The 26,967-nt window shown below is 39.7% G+C and overlaps 2 protein-coding genes across 9 annotated transcripts in view; one reads left to right on the top strand and one right to left on the bottom strand.

Moving 5' to 3' along the window:
* Positions 1-8,926, top strand: part of CRMP (Collapsin Response Mediator Protein) — a 25,670-nt gene extending 16,744 nt beyond the window's left edge. For 2 of the 5 annotated variants that reach the window (XM_012366051.2, XM_012366050.2), the window contains exons 10-11: positions 121-196; positions 7,928-8,926. In XM_012366051.2, the coding sequence (XP_012221474.1) occupies positions 121-196; positions 7,928-7,943 (92 nt within the window). In that variant the 3' untranslated portion in view covers positions 7,944-8,926. Of the gene's footprint in view, positions 1-120; positions 4,467-7,927 lie in introns of those variants that run through there. The other 3 variants (XM_012366054.2, XM_012366052.2, XM_012366053.2) reach the window with 2 other exon arrangements.
* On the bottom strand, positions 3,444-26,967 carry LOC105671689 (epidermal growth factor receptor kinase substrate 8-like). 4 transcript variants are annotated; one of them, XM_067353022.1, is made up of 10 exons: positions 26,714-26,967; positions 14,576-14,648; positions 13,983-14,218; positions 13,308-13,644; positions 11,935-13,151; positions 11,471-11,588; positions 6,943-7,524; positions 6,615-6,786; positions 6,396-6,531; positions 3,444-6,333 (listed from the first exon to the last, which is right to left on the bottom strand). In XM_067353022.1, the coding sequence occupies exons 2-10, from the start codon at positions 14,616-14,618 to the stop codon at positions 6,238-6,240; spliced, it is 2,937 nt and encodes a 978-aa protein (XP_067209123.1). In that variant the 5' UTR covers positions 14,619-14,648; positions 26,714-26,967; the 3' UTR covers positions 3,444-6,237. The 4 variants fall into 4 exon arrangements, with proteins under 4 accessions (XP_067209123.1, XP_012221472.2, XP_012221469.2 ...); XM_012366049.2 differs by having other exon boundaries at positions 6,961-7,524; positions 11,935-13,154; positions 26,714-26,966; XM_012366046.2 differs by having other exon boundaries at positions 11,935-13,154; positions 26,714-26,965.

Here is a 26,967-nt window from a genome sequence, read left to right as displayed (position 1 = left end):
TGATAAGGGAATCCTACATTCTACAAGCATGATATCGCGGGGGAATACCGCATACTTTAACTCAATCGGCTCGTGTTCGCCCGTTCGTACTTTGGGAACATAAGCGCGTTCTTCTTGCAGAGGACATCGACGAAGGACGAAGGGCATGCATTCGCGTGAACAATCCACCGGGCGGCCGCAGTGCAGGAGGCTTTTGGTAATTTATACAAAACAAAAGAGAGCGTCAAGATTTGCTTTGCGTATATAAGGAATCACTTAATGAGAGAATGGAACTTCATCCCCCTTCCCTCCCCTTGTCGAACTCCTCTCGTTTATCAACACACTTAGACATTTTCATCTCGTTTCGAAGAGTATCAATCCCGTGCTTTCGGGTTCGCTATTCGCCAAATATTACGCTAAGTCGTTTTTCATACTATTATATTCTCATCGATCAAGGTCTGTCCTGTCGAAGGAGGATGCGGAAGCCGCTGGCCAGTAAATTGTACGTTCATGCATTCATATTAATCGTATTCATATTAATTCCACACTCTCACTCCATTGTCGCTTCATCGCTGCACTGTATCACCCGGCGTGCTTGAATCATTGACCTTGGTCCATTCGCCGATTTTCACATTCGGAACTCACATTCTCGACGAGTTTTTCTTTCAAGCAACTTCGTTTGAGATCACCCTCGTTACTCTTCAAGATTTATTTATTGTTGCACAAACGTAAACGTCTTGTATATAATTTATGTTACGTTATAAATTAAGAAGTGTTATTTAGCGTCCAAGTAAAATCTCCACGCTGCCGACAACTGTATGAATTGATTATGGATAGTTCTGAAAGTTCCAAGGTCAAGCTTAAGAGCGTTTGTTATCTATTACATATACATGAATTTTAACGCAAAATGTAATTTTTTCACATTATATCTATCGTATATTCGCTTTATTCGGGAGAAAGAAATTAAACAAAATGAGATGACCAGCTAGAAATATTTTATTCACAAAGTAAAAAAGAAGCAATTGTGATATATTAGTCACAATTATCATTATTATTAATAAGATAGTTGCTTGTTTATCGTCAATGATTAAGAGAACTCGCACTACACACAAGAGTTGCGGCTCAAGGAAAAGTGAAGGGCTTGATAAGTTACAACGCTTGCTGAGCCATCGATAAAGAGTTATGTTTATTTATGACGTAATGTGTTACACAAATACATATGTATATGTATATGGAATAGTTAGACTATACAGCAGAATAATATGTATTGCTTGTTTATCGTCAATAAGGAGAACTCACATTAAGAAAGAGTTGCGGCTCAAGAGAAGTGTAGGACTTGATAAGTTGCAACGCTCATTGGGCCATCGATAAAGAGTTATGTTTATTTATGACGTAATGTGTTATACAAATACATATGTATATGTATATGGAATAGTTGGACTATATAGCAGAATAATATGTATTGCTTGTTTATTGTCAATAAGCAGAACTCACATTGGAAGAAGAGTTGCGGCTCAAGAGAAGTGTAGGACTTGATAAGTTGCAACGCTCATTGAGCCATCGATAAAGAGTTATGTTTATTTCTGACGTAATGTGTTATACAAATACATATGTATATGTATATGGAATAGTTGGACTATATAGCAGAATAATATGTATTGCTTGTTTATTGTCAATAAGCAGAACTCACATTGGAAGAAGAGTTGCGGCTCAAGAGAAGTGTAGGACTTGATAAGTTGCAACGCTCATTGAGCCATCGATAAAGAGTTATGTTTATTTCTGACGTAATGTGTTATACAAATACATATGTATATGTATATGGAATAGTTGGACTATATAGCAGAATAATATGTATTGCTTGTTTATTGTCAATAAGCAGAACTCACATTGGAAGAAGAGTTGCGGCTCAAGAGAAGTGTAGGACTTGATAAGTTGCAACGCTCATTGAGCCATCGATAAAGAGTTATGTTTATTTCTGACGTAATGTGTTATACAAATACATATGTATATGTATATGGAATAGTTGGACTATATAGCAGAATAATATGTATTGCTTGTTTATTGTCAATAAGCAGAACTCACATTGAAAGAAGAGTTGCGGCTCAAGAGAAGTGTAGGACTTGATAAGTTGCAACGCTCATTGAGCCATCGATAAAGAGTTATGTTTATTTCTGACGTAATGTGTTATACAAATACATATGTATATGTATATGGAATAGTTGGACTATATAGCATAATAATATGTATTGCTTGTTTATTGTCAATAAGGAGAACTCACATTAAGAAAGAGTTGCGGCTCAAGAGAAGTGTAGGACTTGATAAGTTGCAACGCTCATTGAGCCATCGATAAAGAGTTATGTTTATTTCTGACGTAATATGTTACACAAATACATATGCATATGTATATGGAATAGTTGGACTATATAGCAAAATAATATGTATTGCTTGTTTATTGTCAATAAGCAGAACTCACTATGTTTATTTCTGACGTAATGTGTTACACAAATACATATGCATATGTATATGGAATAGTTGGACTATATAGCAAAATAATATGTATTGCTTGTTTATTGTCAATAAGCAGAACTCACATTAAAAAAGAGTTGCGGCTTAAGAGAAGTGTGGGACTTGATAAGTTGCAACGCTTATTGAGCCATCGATAAAGAGTTATGTTTATTTCTGACGTAATGTGTTACACAAATACATATGCATATGTATATGGAATAGTTGGACTATATAGCAGAATAATATGTATTGCTTGTTTATTGTCAATAAGCAGAACTCACATTGAAAGAAGAGTTGCGGCTCAAGAGAAGTGTAGGACTTGATAAGTTGCAACACTCATTGAGCCATCGATAAAGAGTTATGTTTATTTATGACGTAACATGTTAAACAAATACATATGTATATGTATATGGAATAGTTGCACTCTATACCATGATAATATTGTAGGCTTAAAGAGAACTCGCATCGCAAGAGTTGCGGCTCAAGAAAAGTGAATGACTTGACAAGTTATTACTTATTGGGCCATCGATAAAGAGTTATGTTTATTTATTACGTAGTCTTGTTATACAAATGCATATGTATATGTATGTGAAATCGTTATAGCAGAATAACATGCCTGAGCAATAGTTGTGGCTCCAAAAAAAGAAGAGCGAAAGACTCAATAAGTTGCTACTCCTAGCAGTATCGATAAAAATTGTGCTTATGACAAAACAAGTTATACAAATACATATGTATGTGTATGGAATAGTTGCACTCTAAGGCATAACAATATATATGCTTCTATATAATCAAAAGCTATTGAAATTGCGTTTCGGACTTTTATTTCGAATGACAAGCAATCGATGTCCGCTGTATTTTCGTTGTTATTTGAAGCCCAGTGGCTTTCATCAGCACAATTGTGTATCATTAGTAGCTGTAGATTGAACCTGAAATATTTTAGCTACTTACGAAGAGAGAGATATATTTATATTTATTTATTTCAATTCAGTTCACATATTTCATTTATTTCACAACAAAGTATGTTAATTATTGCGTTAAATTACGGTCAGCAAGGAAATATTTCGGTAAACGCAATTAATTAGGACGTTAAATGTACATATGAAGATGCGATTTTAGTTTATGTTAATTTAAATAACCATTGTTATGTAACTAATATATTGCAGAGGTTTACATGTGTTTTCGCATAGTTTTACTGAAAGTGTTGAGATTGAATGTTGCATTCTAAATCGATTGTGATTGTTGAATTAGCATTACGTCGTCAACATAAGCGTGTGACCCGGAGGAAACATTGATCGCCTTTTTACAATCGCATTTTCGATAAATTTATACTTGCTGTAGAATCTTAGACGCAATTATACCAGGAGGCGGTGATCGTATCTAGGTCGAATGATTTATACACTGATTAATAATAGACGTACCAGCGATATAAGACTCTGTCGAGTGTGTAGATGTACGCAGATCTTATCAGCAGCTTGCAGCGATAATTATCGAGCCTCTCCGCTTTTTCACGCGGCGTTCGCGAGCACGACATAAAAACGACGCACAAATTTTAGATAACGCTCATATACCATCACTGTAAGAAAAACATCACGATAAGAAAAAAAAACTACATAATCGTGTTTTATAAGAAATGCACACATTCACTGATTGAGAAACGGTTAGAATTTTTTCTCAAGTTGAGAGGCGTGTTCGCAGATTTGCGCGTCTTCGCGTGTCACATAATTCATCATTTCACTTAATCCAAATTTCCCAACATTCCGATCTGTAAGAATCTATGTAACATGAAATCCTTCCGCTTTTTTATATATCTGACTGAAGCTACTGAAATACTGCGTGTCTTCATCAATCTTTCCCTCTCTGGTAATACTTTATCCACGTTAACACTTAGGATGTCTGAAAGTACTACTACAAATGATTATTTGACACTATAATAAAGATATAGGATGTAACAAAGATAATAAATTGTAATCGCATAATCGTTATCATCGCATAATGAATATAATAATTGTGTAATCACTAATGTGTAAGAATCTCAAATCGTGTACGACTAGAGCTTACGCAAAACAGTCGGTGTGAAAGACCAAAGTTTTTTTGTTTTACTGTTGTCGATGTGGATCGATTTTCGAGAGGAGATTTTTTAACAAGTCAGTTGGAAATCAAAAGTTTTTTAGGACATTTTTTATCCAAATTTTGCAGACATTTTTAGACATCTCTGCATTAGCGGTTATCGGGGTATGTATCGTAAGATTACTTGTGGAGTAGAAACATTTTTGTAGCTTTTGTATTTACAATGCTCACTTTCTCTAAAAATTTACTATGACTAGCAAAATACTTTCTTTCCTGTGTTCTTTTCTTGCAAAATTATTCAGAGCTGCTTAATCGAGGAAGGGATTATTTTTTTAAAACAAATATTAATTAGCAAATTATAACACAAATGCGACCATTGATTTATAAAATATCTTGTACGTCACAGAAATATTTTAACGTGTTGTTATCAGCTGAATTGTCGATTTTATTTGAAGGAGTATTAGTTGTAGATCTTCGAAAAAATATACATCAATTATTCGTAGAATTTATTAGAAATATACGGAAAAAGATGTATTCAGATCGAAGAATAACCTCTTATCGAAATATATTCCTTTAATAAAAATCCACTTTTGTTATTTAAATCCTCAAATTAAATTTCTTCAATCTCGCACCTCTTGTTAAAGTCTATAATATCGAGCTAAACTCTCTCGGAGCACGGAAACTCAGCGCATGATATTGAATTGACAATTCACTTCGCAATGTGTTCACGTTTTATGATCTCGTGTCGAATATTCGCAAAAAATATATTTAAAGCATAATTAGATTTATTTCATTTGTGTCTACTGCAATGTATGTGATCGCTTTAAATAAATATAATGTGACGTCAATAATAACACAATCGGTGACTTTATTTAACAAATCGATAATGTAAAGATTGATTGACTTTTACAAATTTAGATATTTCTCATTTTGTATAAAATAAAGGACCAGAAATATGTAAACTGATATATTCACGCAAATTATTTCTATTTTTTAAATTAAATTTATAACAATTTATTTTACAAGTGAAATATAAATTGTTGCGATACTTTTGTCATAGATATTACATATCAGTTACATATTTTTTAATTACTACGTTTTAATCTCAGTGTCGTTTGCATATTCGTAGCATATTCGCTTCGCAACATTCAATTTAACGCGCTCGATACGACGTCGCTAAAGTTGTTACGTTGAAATTTGATTTATATATATGTACAATAAATTCACATAACAAATTAAATACCTTAGTTGAAAATACCCCTTAGTTGGGTTTCCGATTCCGAAAAAGCGTATTGGAAAACAACTTATCTCTATGAGTAAGTTCATTAAAATACAACAAACGGATAATATTGCTCGCATTTTCGCAAAAAAAGACATCACAGGTAATCGTCCGGTATTTAATGGAAGCCTGCCGGCTTACTAACATTCGTTTCTTTGGTATGCGATATTGCTTCGATTCATAATTAGCTAATTATCACAATGTGTGAGATAAAATAAAATAAAATTCAACGGTATTTTTGTTCACTTTCTGCAAAAAAACATTATGACAAAAATACTTTATTTTATTTTACCTTTCGTTCTTTTCAACTTCGCAGTCTTCGCATAACGTAACGCTTGTTTGTATCGTTAATTGCATCATCCTCGCGGCATTCTCGCACACACCGCGGAATGTGAAAAATATATGATTCACACGCTGACTTCATCCTTGTCGTTTAACTCCTCTGCTCTTCGGCGCGCCTTTTCTAAAACCTGCCTGAGCTCCGACGATCGAGCGGTTTTGTACTGAAAATAAAATTCACAAATGACACGACGTCACCAGGTTTTCTCGTTAAGATTCACCTCACCTCGCATTCGTTCTTCGTTAGGGTTAATTGGCCGTTAAGTCTGCTGCCCTCAGACAATCCGCATAATTGCTCTAATCGCCGTCGCGGTAAATTAAACAAATCTGTACCGTTCATCTCCTCCAATTGCTTGCGAATTCTGCAAGTCAAATGTATCATTGATCAATGAATCACGAGCACATTCGGCATCACTCATGTCGGGATGATATACATTCGACGTACTTTTCCGAGAATCCTTTCGCCGCCAACCAAGCCTGGACTTCGCGAGGGGTCGAATGTTGAGTCAACCAAACCTCGTACGTGTCATTGCTGAGAGCAGAATTCGCTTTCTTCTCTCGGAACATTGTCAGGACGAACTTGAGCTCCTTTTGAACTTCATCTTGATTGGAGGTACCTTTCGAAAGCAACGTATGTCATAAGTACATGTAATATATTAATAATCATTGCCAACTTGATCAAAATCTATATATCTCATCAGGCACAAATGAAGTAAACTCCAATTTTAACAAACAAGCCAAAGAAGTCAAAAGCCAGAATTATCGTAACTCACCATTGGAAAATTTTGTACTTTTAAAAGTGTCCGTTTTGTTGGGCGTAGAAGTTCCCACTGGCGCAAATTTCTGAATTTGATTTGGCAGGGCAGGAGTTAATGGCGTGGACGGCGGGGGCGGCGGAGGCGGTGGAGGCGTTAAAGGCACGATTGACGTTGGCATTAATGCAGGTGATGCCGGTGCTGATTTGGATACAGATGATACTATCGGTTTCGCGACCGGTAGCACCAGTGCCGGCTTCAGCGCGGATAGCGTGGGCGTTGATTTCAATGCAGGCAACGCAGGCAGCTGTTTCGAGGTTGGCTTCGGTGCGGGTAGTGCTGGTATCTGCTTCGGTGCTGGTAATGCTGGTATCGGCTTCGACGCAGGTGGTGCTAACAGTAATGTCGGTGCAGATAATGCTGGCGGTGGTGAATCCGGCTTGCCGATTATATCCGGCATTAAATCACGGGGCGGCGAGTGCACCTCCACGATGCTCTGCTGCGTGTGTATTCTGCCGTTCGCTTCGGAAATACTGTCGATGGAGGAAATGCTGGACCTATTGCTGTGACTAATAGCTCCATTGTACGCGCTGATGTTGTCTGCAAAATCATTTTGCAACATTAATTTGAAATAATTGAAGTGGGTTAAAAAGGGAATTATTCGTCCATGCGTAAAGTTTAGCGTTTGTCTCGCCCGTGAATAAATCGTAATGCATGCTGAAATAAAAGGAAGCTTTTAAAAAACGTGAAAAGACTGTAACTTACCCCAAAGCTTTCGCACGGAACGCACAGTCTTAGATATATTGGACAAACACACACTCAAGCATAGTTCAAGCATCGTAAAAACTTTGTAAGTTGGAATTTAATTTCTACTAATAAATCACCACTTGTCAAGTATGCATGTCCGCTCGTTAACACACGTTACATATCTCGGTCACTGCACTAAACAAGATACAACGAAACGCTAATACAACTATGTCTAATAGTCGTTACGATTTCGCAGGAGACAGGAAGAATGAACGGGACGACGACGATTCCTACAAGTACAATGTTTATTAATAATAAGTGATGTACATAAATTACAGTGTAAAGAAATACTGGACGGATCGTATCCCCGGCCCGTTGACACACATATTATAAATATCGAGAGCTAAGAGGCTCCGATTGATCATTGAAAAGAAGTAAAGGGGAGATAACGCGTACAGCTACGTTTACATTTATACATTGTGAATCCTCGTGAAAAATATATACGCCGCGATTTCTCTCAACTGCTGTATTCTAAAGAGCGTTTTCAACACGACTGCGATATCGTAGTTTAACAATAAATAAAGGAGCGTGAAGGGAATACATCTGCGACAGAAGAATTAACAAAAGCTTGTACTGCTTGTCCGCGATTATTATATTGCTTATTGACTTCGTGGTCGACTAGTTATTATTTCGTTTAAGTCAACACTTTGATACGGGTTGCGAGATTTGGAAGATGGTTTAAATACACGATAATAAATAATGCAAGTCACAAGAAATAATGGTAAATCTTTTATGCTTGTACCTTTTCCATTTTTTTATACCAAAAATTTTTAATTAGAAATATATTGATGTTAATGAAAGGAAGACAGAATTAATTGTACAAAAAAAAACATTTCCCATTTGCTGAAGAAATTACAAATACTATTTGCGATAAAATTTATAAAAATTTCTTTCTTTTATAAGATAAATGAGATTGAATGAAATAAATCGAAAGTATTATAAATCCTGTTTTTATCTCTCATTTCTTTTATATTTTTTCTTCTTTTAGCACATTTCCTTCAATTACCGTTTGTACAAGCTTATTTACAGTAATACATACAAAATGCATGCGACGACACGTACAAGCGGGATCAGGAGAAAGAATTGTCTCAATAAAAGCTATTGATAAAAAAAAAAGAGAATATACAATAAACATGAAAGTGTATTGTAATAGCAAGAAACCGCTTCTCCTTTCCTGCATATTTTCCCACAAGATTCTTATCAAGAGCCTTTATCGAATCCGTAGAACTTATTCTCACTCCTCCAATGAAGCTCCCAAGGACAAAGGACAAACACACAACTTTGCTGTAGCTTCAATGAAAATATAATGTAAGTATTATCCCAATTAATTTAACCGCTTGAGTTCAGGTATGATACGTAAAATATCGTTTCACACTCGGTGTATAACTTGCATTGCTTTATTTATATATATATTTATATATATTAGGTTGGTGCAAATGAAATGGCCGTTTTTTAATTTACTTTAGTGATAAACTTTAGACTTTTATTTGACAAATTTAAAACTTGTTTTATTAATCGAAATAGTCTCCATCTACTTCAATGCACTTTTGCCAACATACAAGTGCCATTCTTAAAGAAATCTGAAGAACGAGGGTCGATGAATTCGTGGAATGCATTTTTTACAAGTTTTTCTTCTTGAAAAATTTTCCCAGTTAAAAACCCATTCAGATGCTTAAATAGATGGTAATCTGTTGGTGAAATGTCTGGAGAATAAAGAGGATGAGGAAGAACTTCGAACTTCAACTCGTCTAGTTTTTTTACGGTTTTTTTCGCAATGTGTGGTCTAAACGTTTCATCTTTTCCTTTTCTATCAGTTCACGGGGAACCCATTTATCCAACTTTTTTACTTTTCCCATGGCTTTTAAATGTCGAACGACAGTTGAATGATGGATACTGAGTCTTTCTGCAATTTCTCGAACCGTTGTTCTCGGATTTGCTTCAATCGTATTCATTCAAAACGGCGTTGTCAATGACAGTGGGTGCATGGTAAAGTGTCGAGATTTGTGTCTCCAGACCGAAACTTTTTGAACCAACATCTCGTCGTCCTTTCATTGGCAGAACCTTCGCCAAAAGTAGTATTAATGTTTTGCGTTGCCTCAGCCGCACTATGACTGAGTTTGAACTCATATAAATAAATTAAACGAATCTCTTTATTTTCCATGTTGCCTTTAATGCGAACTTCAATAATTAATACTGTAATAAATAAGTAAAGTTATGTATACAAATTCACACTTAAGACATATATTTGTCAAATGGTATACATACAGCACTATTTGAGTAAAGAAAGATGAACTACAAAGGCGGAAAGTTTAAAATACGAAAAACGGCTATTTCATTTGCACCAACCTAATATATATAATAGATATTTTCTAACGGAAAGATACCCGATCTCAGTGGGTTAACGCTCCATCATATCATATAATTCTGCGTAAAAAATAATGCGTATATAATATATATATATGTATATATATATATATATATCTTCATTCTGCCATTATATAAACTATAGCTAAATTTGGTTAGTCGATAAATACAGAAAGATATCATATGTGATGGTACAATCGATTATCAAAAAGTACAGCGTATTAGAAACTAATTCGGTAACTCTCAACCACGTTAAGAGCCAGACTAACAATCGTCATTATCGATTCTCTCACTTCGGATAAGCGCGAAATTCGTGATTTATCGAATGCCTTAAAATATCTGTGGTTGATAGTCACGAATACCTGACAGTCCCTAAACAGATCTCATTGTCGGACGGAGTGCTTACATCATTAATGAATTTTATAACGTGGTCGCGAAATATATATATCTTAACTTTCGTACGAAAATGCCTGACAACAATTATATTACGTAGGGAACTAGTTTCCCTCAACAATATAATTTACTTCGCCGTATCGTCATTGCGCTTCTCTACTTCTGACTGCCAGCCAATCACATTGTTCTATCTGCGATAACGATACGGCTGTGCGTGATAACGATAAAGGAGACTCGACGGAATAATCAATCTGCCTTCGGAAATAAAAATTATTATGAATATTCACATTATAAACGAATTATTGCTAACTCATTGAGAACGTAATTAACTCTACGAACAGCGATCGTGCGGTTTAGACTGCAATGTTGCGGGCCGTGTGTGAGGCTGAGATAAAGACGCGGTCTCGTAAGGAATGCGAGAGCAATATACTTGTAGAGAAAAAGCAAGATTCATCCGCGTCACTCTAAACGATATATCAGAATAATTGCGATGCGAAGAACTTAAAAGTACCACGCCCCGTTGCAATCATGTGAATGGCTCAGTCTACGTAATATTTACCCGCACTTCTGTATATGTACACGTTCAAGAGGAAATCATAGGATATTGCAACACCCTTCGACAAATGCGCTAATTGAAACGTGACGTGGACGGTGATCTAATGGTTAATTATGCTACATTTCGTTTACAAGCTAACGTGATGCGCGTATTTTCTTATCTTTCTTATTATATCAGCTTTATCGCATTTAACGATTATATTTGATAATAAATCGACTCTGGAGTCGTGAATTAAGAGAGCATCTTTCGATTTTGGAAGACATTAAATGTTGCTCGAAAAATCGAGACTTATTTATATGAGAGGCGACGAAAGATGCGCTTCGTAGCTTAACGATTTTCCCGATAAGAGATTGCCCGTGTTCGAGTAAAAACAAGGATACTCACAATCGCGAGCTGGATAAATGGCTTAGAAGTATCGAAATTCACCTTTTTTCCCGAGTCTTTCCTTTCTCACCCAATCTGCAGGCGCCGGCGGCGGAATCGCGTGTGTTCGGTGAGTAGCTTCCAGACCTGGACTAGTGCTGGTTCTCTCAATTTCCGAATCCTGCGAATGGTCAATTTCGTTAGAGACAGCAAAAACTTATTTTACAACTGGCAATCAATATTTCACTAATATACAGAAACATCAGAAATTTATAATTAATTTTCTAACTAATTTCAGTATTTTGTACAGAAAAAAAAAAAACATTCAAATATCTCTCTTGTGTTTCAAAATATAAAAAAAATATGTAGAACACGATTACGTTGAAAATTTAACCTCTCTTTTCACCGAGTTAAACGTCTGCAAAACATGTACTTCATTCACGTATACTTCGGTGCTGCGCACCGTACACAATTATTCATCGACAAGTTATTCAGGAAGGGTGTGTTCGCCGCTCGATGACTCTCACCTCATAATTATAGCCATGCCCTTGCCTCGGGTATCTGCTGGTGTACAGAGGATTGTTAAAGACATCATTATCAGCGGAATGAGCGGCGGGATTATGCGGCGTGACGATAGTGTGCGGTACGTGAGCAACCTGTCCTCGCGAGTTCCTCGCCTTCCACCATTTCCTGCTGTCATCGAGAACTTCCAAGTACTCGCCTCTCACCACCGTGAGCTCCTTGTCGTTGTTCGCTGTTCGCGGATAAGTGACCTGCACGATTTTAGCGTGACGCGCCACCAGCTCGTCCAGCCACGCTTCTTGCGCTCTGTCCAGGCCAGCGGCCGCTCTGGGAGCTCTCTCGATCGAATCCACGGAAATGTCGCTGTGCGCCCTGGTCTGATCCACTCGGTCTTCACGTCCGTACAACTCCGAGCTGGGCCCGTAATTCCTGTCGAAGTACTCGTTACCGCCGCGTTCCTCCCGGCTCTCGTATTCCAGATAGTCGCTGCTGTAATGCGATTCATCAACATCGCGATGGTTGTAGTAAGAATCGTTCTGCTGTTCCGGTAACTCGTCCCTCTTCTGCTTGTCCGCGTTCAGCAAGGACGCCAGGTGATCGTGATCTCTGTCCTCGGGGATGGGATACTCCGGTGACCAGCCGTCCATGAAGATCGGGTGGTACGGCGGGACATGGCCCTTCCATTGGTCGCGCGGTATCAGCCACGTGTCGCCCAGCGAGTGCCAGAGCTCGGTCTCTTTGCTGGTCACGCAGTTTATTAGCAGATTGACCGCTTCTCGCGTTAGTAACGGCGACACTACCTTACTGGGTAAGTTCGGGTCGTAATTAGTGTCGTGAGAAGCGTCCACGATCAGCGCAAGCGGCGTGAAGAGAAAGTGCACGAGCTCCGGCGCATTAGGATCGTGGATGTGCGCCTTGAGCTTGGCCAGCAGGTTAAACGAGAGCTTGAACTTCTGGAAGATGTCGATGAACTCCATCTCGGGCGGCGGCTTCGCTCTCATCGTCAACATGCCGTCGCCGAGGTTTCTCTTCTTCGACTTTCGATTGCGCCGACGGCGCTCCAGCTCGCGGGACGCGGCAGCCGCGTGCTGCAGGCGCGCGATAAACTTCTCGATATCGTCGAAACAGTGATTCAGAATCGTCACGTCGCGCTCGTACTTCTCCGACGACGTCGACGACACCTCGTCATTGTTCTCTTCGCGGGATATGTCGTTCTGGCCGTCTGCTGTGTTCAATTTAAATTCACAAGTTAATAACTCTGTATTCCTTCAAAAATGCTATAGAATTTCAATTATTGTCAGACAGCAAATACTTTATATTATTCGATTCTTAATATTTTCAGTGAGTAATTTTAGATCTTCAACAACTGCATATTCACCATTCGCGTTGAAAGCGGATACTTGTTCCCTGACGCTGACGCCGTTCAGAGGTGGTTCCGGTGGCGGCAGGGCGGGCGGGGGTGGAATATGACCCCTCGGACCTCTAGGCGAGCCGCCTGTGACCAGTTTTCCCATTTGCAGCATCTTTAGATCCTCGACAAGATCCTGCGCCGACACGCTCTGACACTGGAATATGTGCATTTCAGCCCGCTGGCCGGAACCGCTGTCGTCGGCCACGGTGAAGACCAGAATGTTGTTGTACATCTCCATGGGATCCCTGGACGTGAACGCCGTCGGTTCCTGTATCAGCGCCGCCGGGAATCGCTCCATGACGGCCTGAAATGTCGTCGTACGTCGTTAAGTGAAACTGTCGCCGATTGTGCGTGCGGCAATTTCGCGAACGATCTACTTTCTCGCGTGACATGGCGATTCGAAAACGCTGATATAAATTATACGGATAGCCTTCAACCGTGTCAAACAATTAATTTCGCATACGATATCATTTCGTGGCGGCCTTCGACGAAGGAAGCTGCCGCTTAATACAGTTATATCGAGGGATCGAGGACGCGGTAAAATATATGGATTTAATTAACGGCGTCGTTAGGTCGCGCAAACACGTTTTCCGGATGAGTTTCACGGTGGAAGCCGCGCGCGGTGTAAACGAGAAAAATTACCCCTGTCTCGTTGTCCATGATAAGGACCCAGTTTCGCTCCAGACGGAGCTGCATTTTTTGACTCCAAATGCCATTGCTTTTCTCCAGCTGCAGGAGCCGGCGCATACCGTCCGCCGGATAAACAATACCGGTTTCCTTCGTGACGGTGAACGTGGCCAAGTGCTCCATCATATACGTCGGCTCCGAGCTGCTGGCGCGGCCGCCCGAAGTGCTCGACGGCCCGCTGGAACCTCCATCTGAAACGTGAGAGTCACTTTAATTAACTGGTTCATTAAAATTCTCCTTTTTATTATCGCAATATCACTAAAATAATTGAAATGTTACTGCAAACTTTTTCTCAACTCCTCCAACGCGCGCAATCTCATACAAAGTTCCTCTTCTTCAATATTCCATATTTTTTTTATTTCTTTAAATGAAAGATATTGTTGAACTGTTTTCAATTTTGCCGAATCTCGTAAGTCTCTTCCATTTCTGTTTCGGCAAATCGCGACGAAAAGTAAATCGGACGCAATTACCGGACGAACGATAGCGACTGATGATTCGCTTTGAAGTGTAATTAGCTTTTATTTCGCAATGCGAATGAGAGAACTCACCTTTGTTGTAAGCGGGACTGTGACCACTGTTGTAGTACGGCATGGTAACCAGGATGTGCCGCGCTGATTACAACTGAAACAGAGAGGCCACGGTTCCCATTACGAATGTATCGCTGAAAGGGGGCTCTGAATTATGTGTCAGGCAATAATTTGTCACGGGCGAGCAAGGGCGCACGAAAATCCTAATTGGCGGTTCCGCGCTCCACGGTTTAATTTATGCGCGCCCGGTTTTTTCGCGTCGCATTCCGCCGGTCGGGCTAGTCATGAAGATATTGTTGTTGCCAGGCCGCTCCGGTGCAGCGTGCGGGTTCGACAATTTAATTGACAGCAACGGCGATACTTGCACGTAGCGCGACGCGTATCCGGCTACCGGGTCAGGCGGACACCATACTTGGCTCTCAAGAAAGTCCAGAGGAGAACCCCGCCTTGCCCCCGGAGTGAAATTCCAATGAGCCTAATTCGTTCGCCAAACATGTCTGGAATTCCGTCTTTCCTCATGCCTGTTCCTTCGCCAACCGCGATTTATCGAACTTCGATTTCGCGAAGGTGAAACGCTCGACGCTCAATGGAGCTAATCGCTCGCCGGACACTCCGCCGCGGTTTCAACGCGCACGCACGTAGCCTCGTTCACTTTTCACTTCCTTCTCCGCCTGTTTCGCATTAGACGCGGTTTTACGCGCGATTAGCTTGCCTCGAGTTTTCGCAAGTTTCGCTTTTATTTTTAATGCAGCGCTTTGCGCAATACGCGGCTCCTTTATCGCTAATTATTAAAAATAACTTAATTAATTAATCGTCAGAAATATTTTTCAGATTACCTAATAGCCGACACTAATGTTGTCTGAAATATTTATAAAGAATGAATTGACAATGCATTATGCAAGCGATTTGCGATTGTGGATGAAGTGAAGTTTCAGATGAGTCTTTATAAATCATTTCGAAATCGCGAAACGATTGTCACAGTAGTATTTGTCTTCCTCGTTTCTTAATCGCGAGGTTTATCGCGTCGTGTGTAAATTGATGCGTCACAAGATCCACGTCGATAATCCTGATAGGAGCGCAAGAAGCCGAGACGACAATTTGTCTTTTGCATAACTATGCGCGAGGAATGTGAAATTCTGAATTTGTTCCAAGAGAAATTCCTATTCAGATGGCTGCTTCTCGCGTTAAACAGCGAGTAAACTACTTAAGTAAGTATCTGCATATCTAAGGAGTAAAAGGAAACATATGAAGATTCAAACTTATCAGTTTCAACATATTTTCACGTCGTTGCAATAAAAGAAAACAAGTTCTACCAGTTGGAAAATACCAGTGAATTCAACAGAACCTTTCGAAACTATGAAAACTTAATTGTGAATAATTACTCGACATTTAATTGTCAATGTAAAAAATTATTTCAAATCATATTGTTATTCTCGAATATAGACATGTATTGTGATACGCAAATTGCTGCTAAATAAAACTGTGCACACGTTCAATTAGTGTCGTTTAACGCTCTGCGAGCCCCGTGATATTACGCACGATATTCCTTCAATGAGTCCTGCAAATACATTCAGCGAACGCAACCGTATGCTGTCAATCGCGTTTGCGTAATCGCAACGATTGCTATTTCATAACGCTGGGTCATAAACGTACTAACAAGTTTACGTAAAGGTTGCGTGTCTAGTTATTAAAGAAAAGTCATGCGTTTCCTGTGCGATACGTTTGCACGTTAATGTGCGGCTTTGGAAGCCGCTGATAAAATTAACGAAATTAAATATTCATCAAATTGTTAAAGCTTTGCCAATTACAGAAAACGCGAGAAGAATTTGAGACGCGAGAACTATTAATCATTATTGATCATCATTATTGATTAAGATATAAAGAACAATTGTTTAATTAAGGCAATTGAATTGTCTTGTATATCAATAATATAAATGCCGGTAATCTGATTGCAATCAAACTTGCATAAAAATAATTTACAGCTTGCGAGATTACGACGACTCGCGCGACAACACGCTTTACGCGAACGATAAAGCGCTCGGACGAGAAAAACCGCGGGCTTCTTCTTCAAGTTTCTCTTTTAGTTTTATGTCTGTCCCTATTGGAATACCAAGTATTATCCGAGTCATTGACTACGGCTTAATTATTCAGTCGGCTGAGCCCGTTCATAGTTTTGAAAGTGTAAACAGCGCGGGTGAGCGGACGTTCGGCTCGGAGATCTCGCTCGTGATTCTCTAATGATTCTGCTAAATCGATCGCTAAACGTAAATCAGTCCGGCACGCAGAAATAAGTAATAAAGAGGTACTCGTTAGGCGATAAGTAATTTCGATTCGCTTTCACCGACGAGCAAGCTGTTCGAAGTCAATTTTGCAATTTACGACGAGATTGGACGCCGTGGGAATGCAAAGGAGGTATTGTTATGTGACAGGCACGACGATCGCTTGTCATTTCGCGCGATGACAGGTGACGTTGCGACGAGTGCTTCCACGACGAAACGGAGCTGGTCTTTAAATTTCATCGTAATTGTGTAGCGTTAGTCGAAAAACGCTTCCAATATGCGATAAATTACTGAGCGATTAATCGCATGAATGATAAATCATTACAAATGCTTATAAAAATAATGAATAATATTATAAATTGTTGAACCGAAATATTGAAATTGTTGATCAATCATTCGGCGTGCATATTAAAAAATAATTCATAATAAAGTAATACAAATATGCGCATAAATGCAAATTAAATTACATTAATTGAATAAAACACCAATTTGATGCAATTAAAATGCATGAATTAATAATCGCGATAGAATAAATTAAATTGTGAATGTTTTGAATTTCAGAATGGCTCACGATTGTTTTATATCGGCCGCAATTTAATATCGGTGGAGATAAACTATTATAGTGACGTGTTTTTATAGGACACTTGGTTTTAACGAGAGAGAGAAATGGGTGCCGCTTTCAGTAGCGCCGAGTGACCGGTCTACGCTGTCATTCCATTAAAAGTGCGTATACGATTTTACGTGCCAACGAATTTCGGTCGTAGAATTATATCGCGCGTTAAGTCGATTGCGCAACTAACGATAACTCGTAAGATCTGATAACGGCGATTTGTGACCATCGTCGGTGGGAATGCGATCCTACGTTTCCACGTAACAGAAAGGCTCATTGTATTTTTCTTAAATTACGCGCCGCTACCTTGGCTGCGGTTACGGCTAATGAGAAAAGGAAAAAAAAAAAAAAAAAATCGGCGAGCACGCTCGACGGATGGAACTCCCAAGTAAGGACTGTGTACAGGATGTTCCAAGTTCTCTCTGCGCTTCCTGTCCATTTCGTCAATTTGTAGGCAACTTTTCCTCGGCGAAAGTTTACGAACATTTAATAGAACGGCTTATTCTCTTTTTTTTATTTTCGGCATTAAATATATTGAAAGTATAAATTCTAAAATTCACGCTCTGTTGGAGAAATTTTGTTACACTAGTATTTTATTTACATATCTTTTCGTTTTTTTACGCTGTTTATGAAGATATTTATCAGAATACAATTTCAAGTTTACTTTCTTCCTAGCGAGTTTAACGTTAATTCAGAAACGACGTTAATGCGGCAGAACGTGGGTTGCGAAAACGAGGAAACATTAAAATTGCGGATTGTATGAGATATTAAATGTACCTATTTCGCCCCGGCGTGTTCTCACGCACCGCAGGTAACCGCGGACTCGACGTGAAAGAATTCCCGCTCGCAGTTCTAACGCTGGCCTAAGGATCTCGACAGCGACCTAACAGTCACAGGCGAAAAGGGAAGGGAAAAGGAAGGAAGGTGAGTGGGCTTCGGTGTGTATGCCGCTCCTCGAGACCGAACTTACCAATGCGTTTCGATCCCGCATGCCGGGAATTCCTCGTCGACGCTCTGGATTCCAGATTTTCCACGTATAAACTTCAGGTGGAAATTAATATTTCCTGCGTGTCGAGAAACTATCATTTCACCAGAAACCTGTCGTTTCACATAATTGTACACACATTGGAAATATTCGCGTATTTTAAAAAGATTTGTGCAACGCGCGTTTTTTCTTCGTAAATATAATTCGAAATAAATGCGCGATAATATTATTACTTCAAAAATATTTCGATAACCGCCAGTTGATGAAGTAATGAATTAATATCGATAAAAGAACAGCAAAATTAATTTTTATAGACTGTTTATCTTTCTGTTGTGTCTTGTGATATATAGAGTTATGAAATACTGCATATTTGCAAACAGCAAAATCTCAACGGGAATTCGATTTGATAATTTCTCCTCAATCTCGAGAGGCGAGACGCATGAATCAACATATGTAAATGTCGTTATCTTGAAAAATGATGCATAAAAGGCGACAGAAGCACCATGTGTCAGAGATATCGCTAGCTTTGTAAAGACCGAATTATGCAAATCTTGTGCAGGAACGGTATGAAAAAAAGGAAAGTTTCATCGAAATTCCCGTCGGCTGTCTGATTTTACGTCGCCGACGAGACACGCCTCGAGCCATGCAAAGGCAGAGGAAACGATCAGTGCTTTATGACTGCATATGTATATATAAACGTATCCCCGCGCGACAAGTCTCGAGTATAATTACTTATGCGAATGTATCCCACCTTCAGAAAATTTCAACCACAGGATGCGTGGTTGAAACGAGTATTCGCGGCCTTGAATGTACTTGATGCCTACGTTTAGCCTTGGACCCAATAATCCTTTTCGTCTAATTGTATCGTGAGTCAAATCCTAAATCGGCTGGGAAATTTAGATTCCATTGCATTTATAGCATTCCTTTCAACGTTCTTCGAATATCGTTTTATTACAAATTTTACATTTTTTTTTCGAAATTCTTCAGTTAAAAAAAGCAATTTTATTCTATATATTTTTCTGTAGATTAATTTTCTAAAAATATTTCAACACTTTTCAGCAAACTTATGTCTATTTTTTTCAACTGCAAAATTGGAAAAATCTATATATATAGGCAAGATTTTTGATTTTACATAAAACTTTTTTACTGAATATTACATTTTCATTCATTCGCACCGTGCGAGTAGTCCCTCGCGTGCAAGCTGGAAAATTCTAAGCTGTAATTTTCGCTTGTGCCAAAGGGTTAATAACCTTGGACATGCTCGAGATGTTCCACGCACTGGCGACGGAAGGGAATGCGAGCAGGTATTTTGTTGCTCGTGTACGCGCGATGATATATCGAGAAGGTGCACATTTACGATCCGTTTTATATCCCAGCGTTCACGGGCCGTTCCGTTAACGAAGGTGTAAATTTCGTATTTTCGTGGCAACAAGCGCCGACGAGACGCTAAATGCGATAGATAATAGACGGCGCGTCGCGGCGCATCAAAGCTCGTTGCTGGTAAATTAAACGATGACGCGCTTGATCGCAGAAATACTGCCGCTTCTATCGGCGACTATCTCTCCTCTCTCTCCACCATGTCATTTCTCACCTCGCCTTTATTTAACGGAACACTACAGTAACGAATAACTGTATCCGAGCAACAGCAGAGGAAAGTAAGTCTAAATTTATCGAAGTACTTACATCGCAATCGCGGAACACGTGTTCCACAAGTTGTAAAATAAGATACTCTCAACTGCAAAGCTTCCGGATAATTTTGATATTGTTATTAATATTGTTATTCAACAATGTTTCAATGACCATCATTCGCGTGCCGTGGCAATCGCCTCGCGTTTCACGAATCTCTTACGGAATCGAGGTTTATCGAAGCCTCTCGGCGCACCTTAAAAGAGGAATCGGCCCCGAGAATGCAACACGAGCCGCAATTACGTCTGTACGCAGCATGCACGTGCGCGTGTTGCATCGCGCGCGGTCGAGAAAACGTAATCCGGGAGAATGTCTCGATTATCATCTTTCTCTCTATCGCTCTTTCTGTCGCTCACCACGTGCGCCTCGAACGGGAATTGGAACTTTTATAATTTCGCCCAAGTGTTTTCATTTTATAGAGCTGATTTTATCGGCGCTAATTGACTCTAATCAGGATTTTATTCTCTCCGTTTTATTTCTAAATCGTAATAACGCGCGCAATGCATGTAGACAGTGATGTTAATTAATGATTCGATCAATTGAAGTAATAATTAGATCAATTGAACTGTTAAACAACGATGAAATGGAAAGGTCCGCGGACACGAAAGTAAATCCGTATGTTCATCGGCAACTGTTGATTAGCCGCGATTAGCATAACTTTTTTACGGAACGGGAAATTGAAGCCGAAATTACGGCGGCATCAATCTCCGCCTTTCGACCTTTCTCCCCGCATTTATTTAGCGGCAGATTCGTCCGGATTGGAGCTCGCGTGCTCCGATCGAGTAATATTATCGCGCCGGTAATTTTCCCCGTGCACATTACGCGGGACGCAGCCCGGTACCGGGCGGTTTTACAGACCGGTAGGCGTATATGCAAATCGCAGAAAACATGGAAAAGATATCGAAGGCAGGCACAGGCTACCTCACGCTGTAACTGTTCACGCGACGAATACCGCACGCCGCCGCGCAAAATACCTGTCCAATGTTGATACACCGGTGATGAATATTCAACGTGATTTTTTTTTTATGCCGTTATTTATCAAGCCCTTGATTGCATTCCGTTACGCACGATAGCTCGCAAACCTCCTCTAGATGCATGCAGAATTATTCGCTATTATTGTGACCGGCTGTATAATTAATTCACGGAATGTTAAATAACGCGACAGTTACGGTATTAAATCCAATCGTGTGTGAATATTACGCCATTCTCCTTGAACGTGTCGTAATTGTTACTTAATGATGCTCAAACGGTGTTAAAACTTTATATATGGGATGCATGTGGGATGCGCATGCAAATTACAGAAAGCGTGGAAAATTCTCTATGGGAACGGTTTGCGTGCGATTAATCGCGAGGGAGGAAATTATATGCCAATATTCCTTCGTCATAATCGCTTTATAAATTATTTACGTTCGGTTAAGTGTACGTTTGATGATTCGACATACTTAGGAATGCGCAAAATTATCTTTCTCAGGAAAAAATTCTAATCTCATCAGCTGAAAAAAGTTAAGCTTATGTAAAAAGATATCATTATCAGTAATAAGATTATCATAATCTTAGGATAAAAAGTATACAAATACGTTGTCATGTAATTATTACTGAATAATAATATAAAATAAAGATAATGATGTGTCAAAAAAATTTCCCCTTTGGCGGGAGAAATCGTAGTAAAAATCTTACTCGTGCAATAATTTGATTAAATTTAGCGAAGGTTAATTTGAAATCAGCTTCTACGAAAAACGAGTTTCTCGATAGCCTTGCGCCGGCAGAGCGCGATATTTTCACACGGAACTAAATGAAACTTTAGCCGTTCCACTCTCATACATCCGCCAAGATCGGCACGCCGGCCGTGCCGGCAAGACACGTTGAAAGTAAATACATCGCGGACGCGAACCTATATGAGCGTTGAAAAAGTGGAAAGAAAGTTGCCAATGCACCTCGCATGCCTATTGCGATCTTGCTAGTTCGTTCGTACGTTGAACAAGTTTCGCAGTGAATGGACCGACGGCGCGAATGAACTTTTCGCTCGGCCTCGCTCCGTTGATTAATCATTAAGGATTAATTCCATCCGCGCGATCGATCACCTGTTTGCTGAACAAATCTAATTTGTGCGCTATGGTACGTTTAACCTTATGGCCGATTATATTCCGAGATCAAGGGAACGTTAATTTTACACTTTATGTTCATTTGCATTACACGTAATTGCGCGAAGACATCAGCTGGAATTCAATGAATCTGGCGTCTTCTAATTCCTGATCAATCGAGTGTGTGTGTGTCCCTTAAAATATTATCTACTGTAAAAAATATAATAATACGATTGATATTATTTATTATTTATCGTGTCAATTAATAGTCAATAATCTACTGCGTTATCTTATAGACAATAAATTGTAAATGTTAAATAAAATCATAGAGATGATAAGTGTATAGAGAACAATAATATATGTCAAAAACACTTGATTTGTTTTTTACACATTTGAAATCACGATTTGTCAGAGTTGTCGGAATTCGCAGACAAAAGAAAATTGCCTTTCACGTCGCTCGGATGCAGCGGCATATTTAAGAGAAGCACGTACGCGTGTGCAATCGTGACGAGGGTCATCGTCGTGTCAACGCCGAGAGGACTCGCTTACTAGCGTAAACAATCTTTTGAAAAAATACGCGCACGTGGAATGCGTCGGCCGTATGCCGAATGCGCGTAACGACGTCTTCGAGACAGCGGAGTCCGCAAGCGGAAAAAGAGAGGCGAAGAAAGGAGCGAGTCGGATTGCAAAAAAACGCGCTTAAAGTGCTTTCCACAATGGCAAGCATGGCTCGCGTTTGCGGTACATTTCTCGTCTGCCGGTAAAAATTTTACGCCGCGTCCGCAGTAAAAATTTTACGTTTACGATTTCGCGAAGAGGACACTGATGATACCGAAGACGCACTTGGCAGTTTTAGTGCTGCGAAAAATTGGCTCGACTCGATTACAGCGGCTATTATGAGAGAAATAAAAGCTATATTTTTACTCCGTGCCGTTTCAACAAAACGTAACAAAACGAAAATATCGATACCAATGCTTTTCATGACGGAATGATTCATCAAGGTTGTTCGAGCGAGCAAAATATTATTTAAGCTTATGTAACGTTCTAAGTGAATTACGTACTGTGGAATGTAATAAAGTTATTTATTCGTAGAAATACGACCAATTGTATGCATAAAATTGTTTGTAGATAAAAAATCAATCCGAGATTTCTCGATGTCTGAGCAGATGGCATACGTGAAAAGTTACACCGATAGACACGCAGCCGATAAATATTCGCAATGTGTGTCACGGAATCACAGATGTATTAGGAGGTCAACAAACTACTGCTATGTGCAGCTACGTTTTCCATTTGTACGCTAGATTGTGAGAAACCAGGACGTTATTAAAGGCAAATGCACACGAAATGAAGACAGTGCACTCTACTAGAACGTTCAATTAAAAATACAATTCAAAGCGCGTACACTTGAAATGCCGTTTATTCTAATTATCTATTAGAAGAAAGATCGGCCTATATAAAATGCGAGTGTAATATAATTATAGCTTCTTTTTCATTTAAAAAATTACGGGACAAATAAATATAAATGCATTTCAAATTATTTCATTTAAAAAGTTAATAATATATGTTGGATTAAGCTAAAAAGCTTATTTCTGTACTTGCGTTTTGAAGCAAATATAATTATAAATTCTGAATGATTTTACGTTCTGATAATTCTAAAAAAAATTGAATAATTAGAATTAGAAAGTTGACTTCGAAACATCTCGGATTTATATATTTAGAATGATGAGTTAAATAATAAAATAGGAATTGAAGAGAACTTTATTTCCATACCGTTTTACAGCCATGCGTTTCAAATGGAGATTACGTGTTAAACGTAACCGGGGAAAGCCTGCTTAAGCAGTAATATGAATTTAAGACCATCCGGAAATAAGCTCTTTACGTTAATGCACCGCGAGTGTGTCACAGTTCGCGGGGAAACTTCATAAATCTTGCTTCAGCGAGCAAACTGAAAAGCCATGCGCGATCAATAATAAGCATTCGCAATTTGTGTCACAACACAACTCGCCGGTCTCACGTGGGAGATCACGTAGGTATTTCGTAGGCGTGAATTACAGGTGTCGTTCGACGGTGGGATGCGAGAGACGATACGACCGGCCGGCCATCGCTCAGGCGAGAGCTCAGGCCGAGATTGCTGTGTGCGCCGGCCGGTGTTTTTTCACCCGGCACCGGTAAGGCAGTGAAATATGCCGAGGTTTCTTGCACAATTCTCGACGATGACGGCGGCGGTGACGACGAAGACGATGCGCGTGTCCGCGTAACCGAATGTAAACATACATAGACACAGAGGCGCGGAAACACGATCCGCGCAATAATATGATGTGCATCGACAGCATCTACGAGATAACAGTTCCGCGAGAAAAATCGACGACAGCGACGAGGTTCTCCGTCGTGATTACGTACGGCAATCGTTGCCGATTAATGGCGAACAATGTAGTCGAGCGGGGATAGGCGCGACGCAGGAATGCAGTTGGCAAATGTCACGAGCAGCGAGCGGACATGTAACAGAGAGGACTTGGAAATGTTTATTACTCGTCTCGCTTTATGACGACTAGTGGACTTGTACCCGTTCAATGAATAGAACTGACTCTCGAGTAGCTGACAATGAACCACGGACGCCGATCTCTTTTAGCGAGATGCCGCGCTCCTAATTGCCGCTTCCAAGTTTTGACAAATGCGATGACTTTGGACAGACGTGACACAATATATACACTGTGTATGAAAAATCTCAAGGGATGCTACCGTAACAAAAGACTAAGGATAGAACGGATATTGAAACGCGTAATTGTTGTAATTTATCTTCAGACGACGCGGCTGTCCATAGCGTGTGTAATTATCGCAATTTATCTTCATTCAAATTTGATTTTGGACAGCATAATTAAATCAGAGCTCTACACACGAGTTATATTTTAGTTAGTTGGCTATTATTCCAATGTATAATTGTCATTCATAAATAATGGATACACGAAGTTGTGAAACTATGTAAACTTGATTAGAAGCTCATAGTTTCGCGGATAAGAGAATGGAAATGGCACGTATTACAATCACGAGATAGACTGAAATGAGGATGATCAAAGGTCGGCAGTCAGTGAATCATCAGATCACGATAATGATAACCCGATAAAAATTGACAAATCGACACAATGGTTCTAGTGATCGATGCACACCCGATAAAAGATAGCGTTTGTCATTAGTGTTTCTTTCACATTTGTGTCACATATAAAGGAATAATCTTTACGATTAAATCTAGACGTTAGAATTGAAGAATATTTTTTCATAAACATCGCTAAAAAACGAATTTATGCACGAAAACTTCGTTTATGATTTAAATAGAAAAATTGTAGTTTTTTTTAATTCTAAAAATTTCTTAATTGATTTAATTAATATTTTATCAGTTATAGTGAGCGACATTGCTTCAATTTTGTATTTAAGTTTTTCTGCTAATAAGAAAAAAAAATAATGGTTTTAGCTGCATTTTAGTTACAAATATACGGTTTTCTTTAAATACTTTGGAAGATGTAAAATGTAGATTTCAGAGAAATCGAGACGCACACGCGTAAATACATGTTCTAGATACTATGAAATATCCGACAATTAAGACGCCGTATCATCCAATTATGAAGCTTCCCTCTATCTTAACAGCGCTTCGATCCATAATTATTACTTAATTAGTTAATTGCGCTTCGCACAGACGACCCTGAAGATCGTTCCGGTGTCACCGGAAACGCAGTCGCATACGATTCTTCATGCGGCTTTATACCGAACTGAATACTTGTAAAAAATCGTGAAAAATACAGAGGCGAACAAAATATCCAATTTTCTCTACAAATAAAAACACTACACACAGTTTTAGATATATTGCGTGCAGAATCTAGCTTCATGATTCAGAATTAAAATTAATTATATTATTGATCCAGAATAAAGCGTGTGATATTATTTTTGCTTTTTTTTTGTTTGTTTACATGATTGCACGTTGCGATATTCAGCAAACAAGCTTCGATGACATGATCAGGAATTGAGACGCCAGTAAAAGAACAAAATATCAATTTCCCGTCGTCTCTCGGACTTGTTTGTACACTTTGCGAGAGTCGTGGTATTCGTACTACAGATTTCACGTCAATGTCCGATGTTTAAGTGCAATATCGCAGCTAGGAAGCCGCCTGTCGGAGCAGCCGATCTCGCGGTGATCCGGCGAACGCGCGCGCGCGCGTGCCTTCGTCAGCGCGATTTTTATCTCCGACCGTGTGCGTCCTCTCGTCGTCTTCCGAGGGGTCTAGGCACGCAACGCGACCGTGCACAGCAACAGGTGTGCGCCGACGTACGATTCGCCTCGCTGTTGCAACGGTGCGGCATTACGACGGTCTCATAATTCCCCCTCGGCGTCGTTACCGTTGACGTTACGACGCGGGAGGACTCCCGTCCGATCGGTCGATCACTATCGCGGCAGGATGCACGGGAGTAGTCTTGTACACGTACGCGGAAAAAAAAAGGGGAGAGAGAAATACGAGAACGGTTACTTACCTATTTACAAATTTTTCACAACGCGCTCCGCATACGCACACGTCGAAGCGACGGAGACGGAGAAGACGGGGAGGGCGGGATGAGGGGAAGGCGCTCGATCCCGAGGCGACACAGAGACAGCGACGGAGCCCCTACGTCCCGAACATGCTCGACCGCAAATACTCCGGCGACTAATCCGACCGTAATTCGCCGATCGCCGTCGATCTCTACGCACCGTTCCTACTTGCCCCAGGTGCGGCGCAGGTAACGCGACA

Source organism: Linepithema humile, chromosome 4, assembly GCF_040581485.1.
Source record: "Linepithema humile isolate Giens D197 chromosome 4, Lhum_UNIL_v1.0, whole genome shotgun sequence".
Taxonomy (NCBI): domain Eukaryota; kingdom Metazoa; phylum Arthropoda; class Insecta; order Hymenoptera; family Formicidae; genus Linepithema; species Linepithema humile.
Note: the sequence above shows the minus strand (reverse complement) of the source record. Positions and strands in the feature narration are given on the sequence as shown.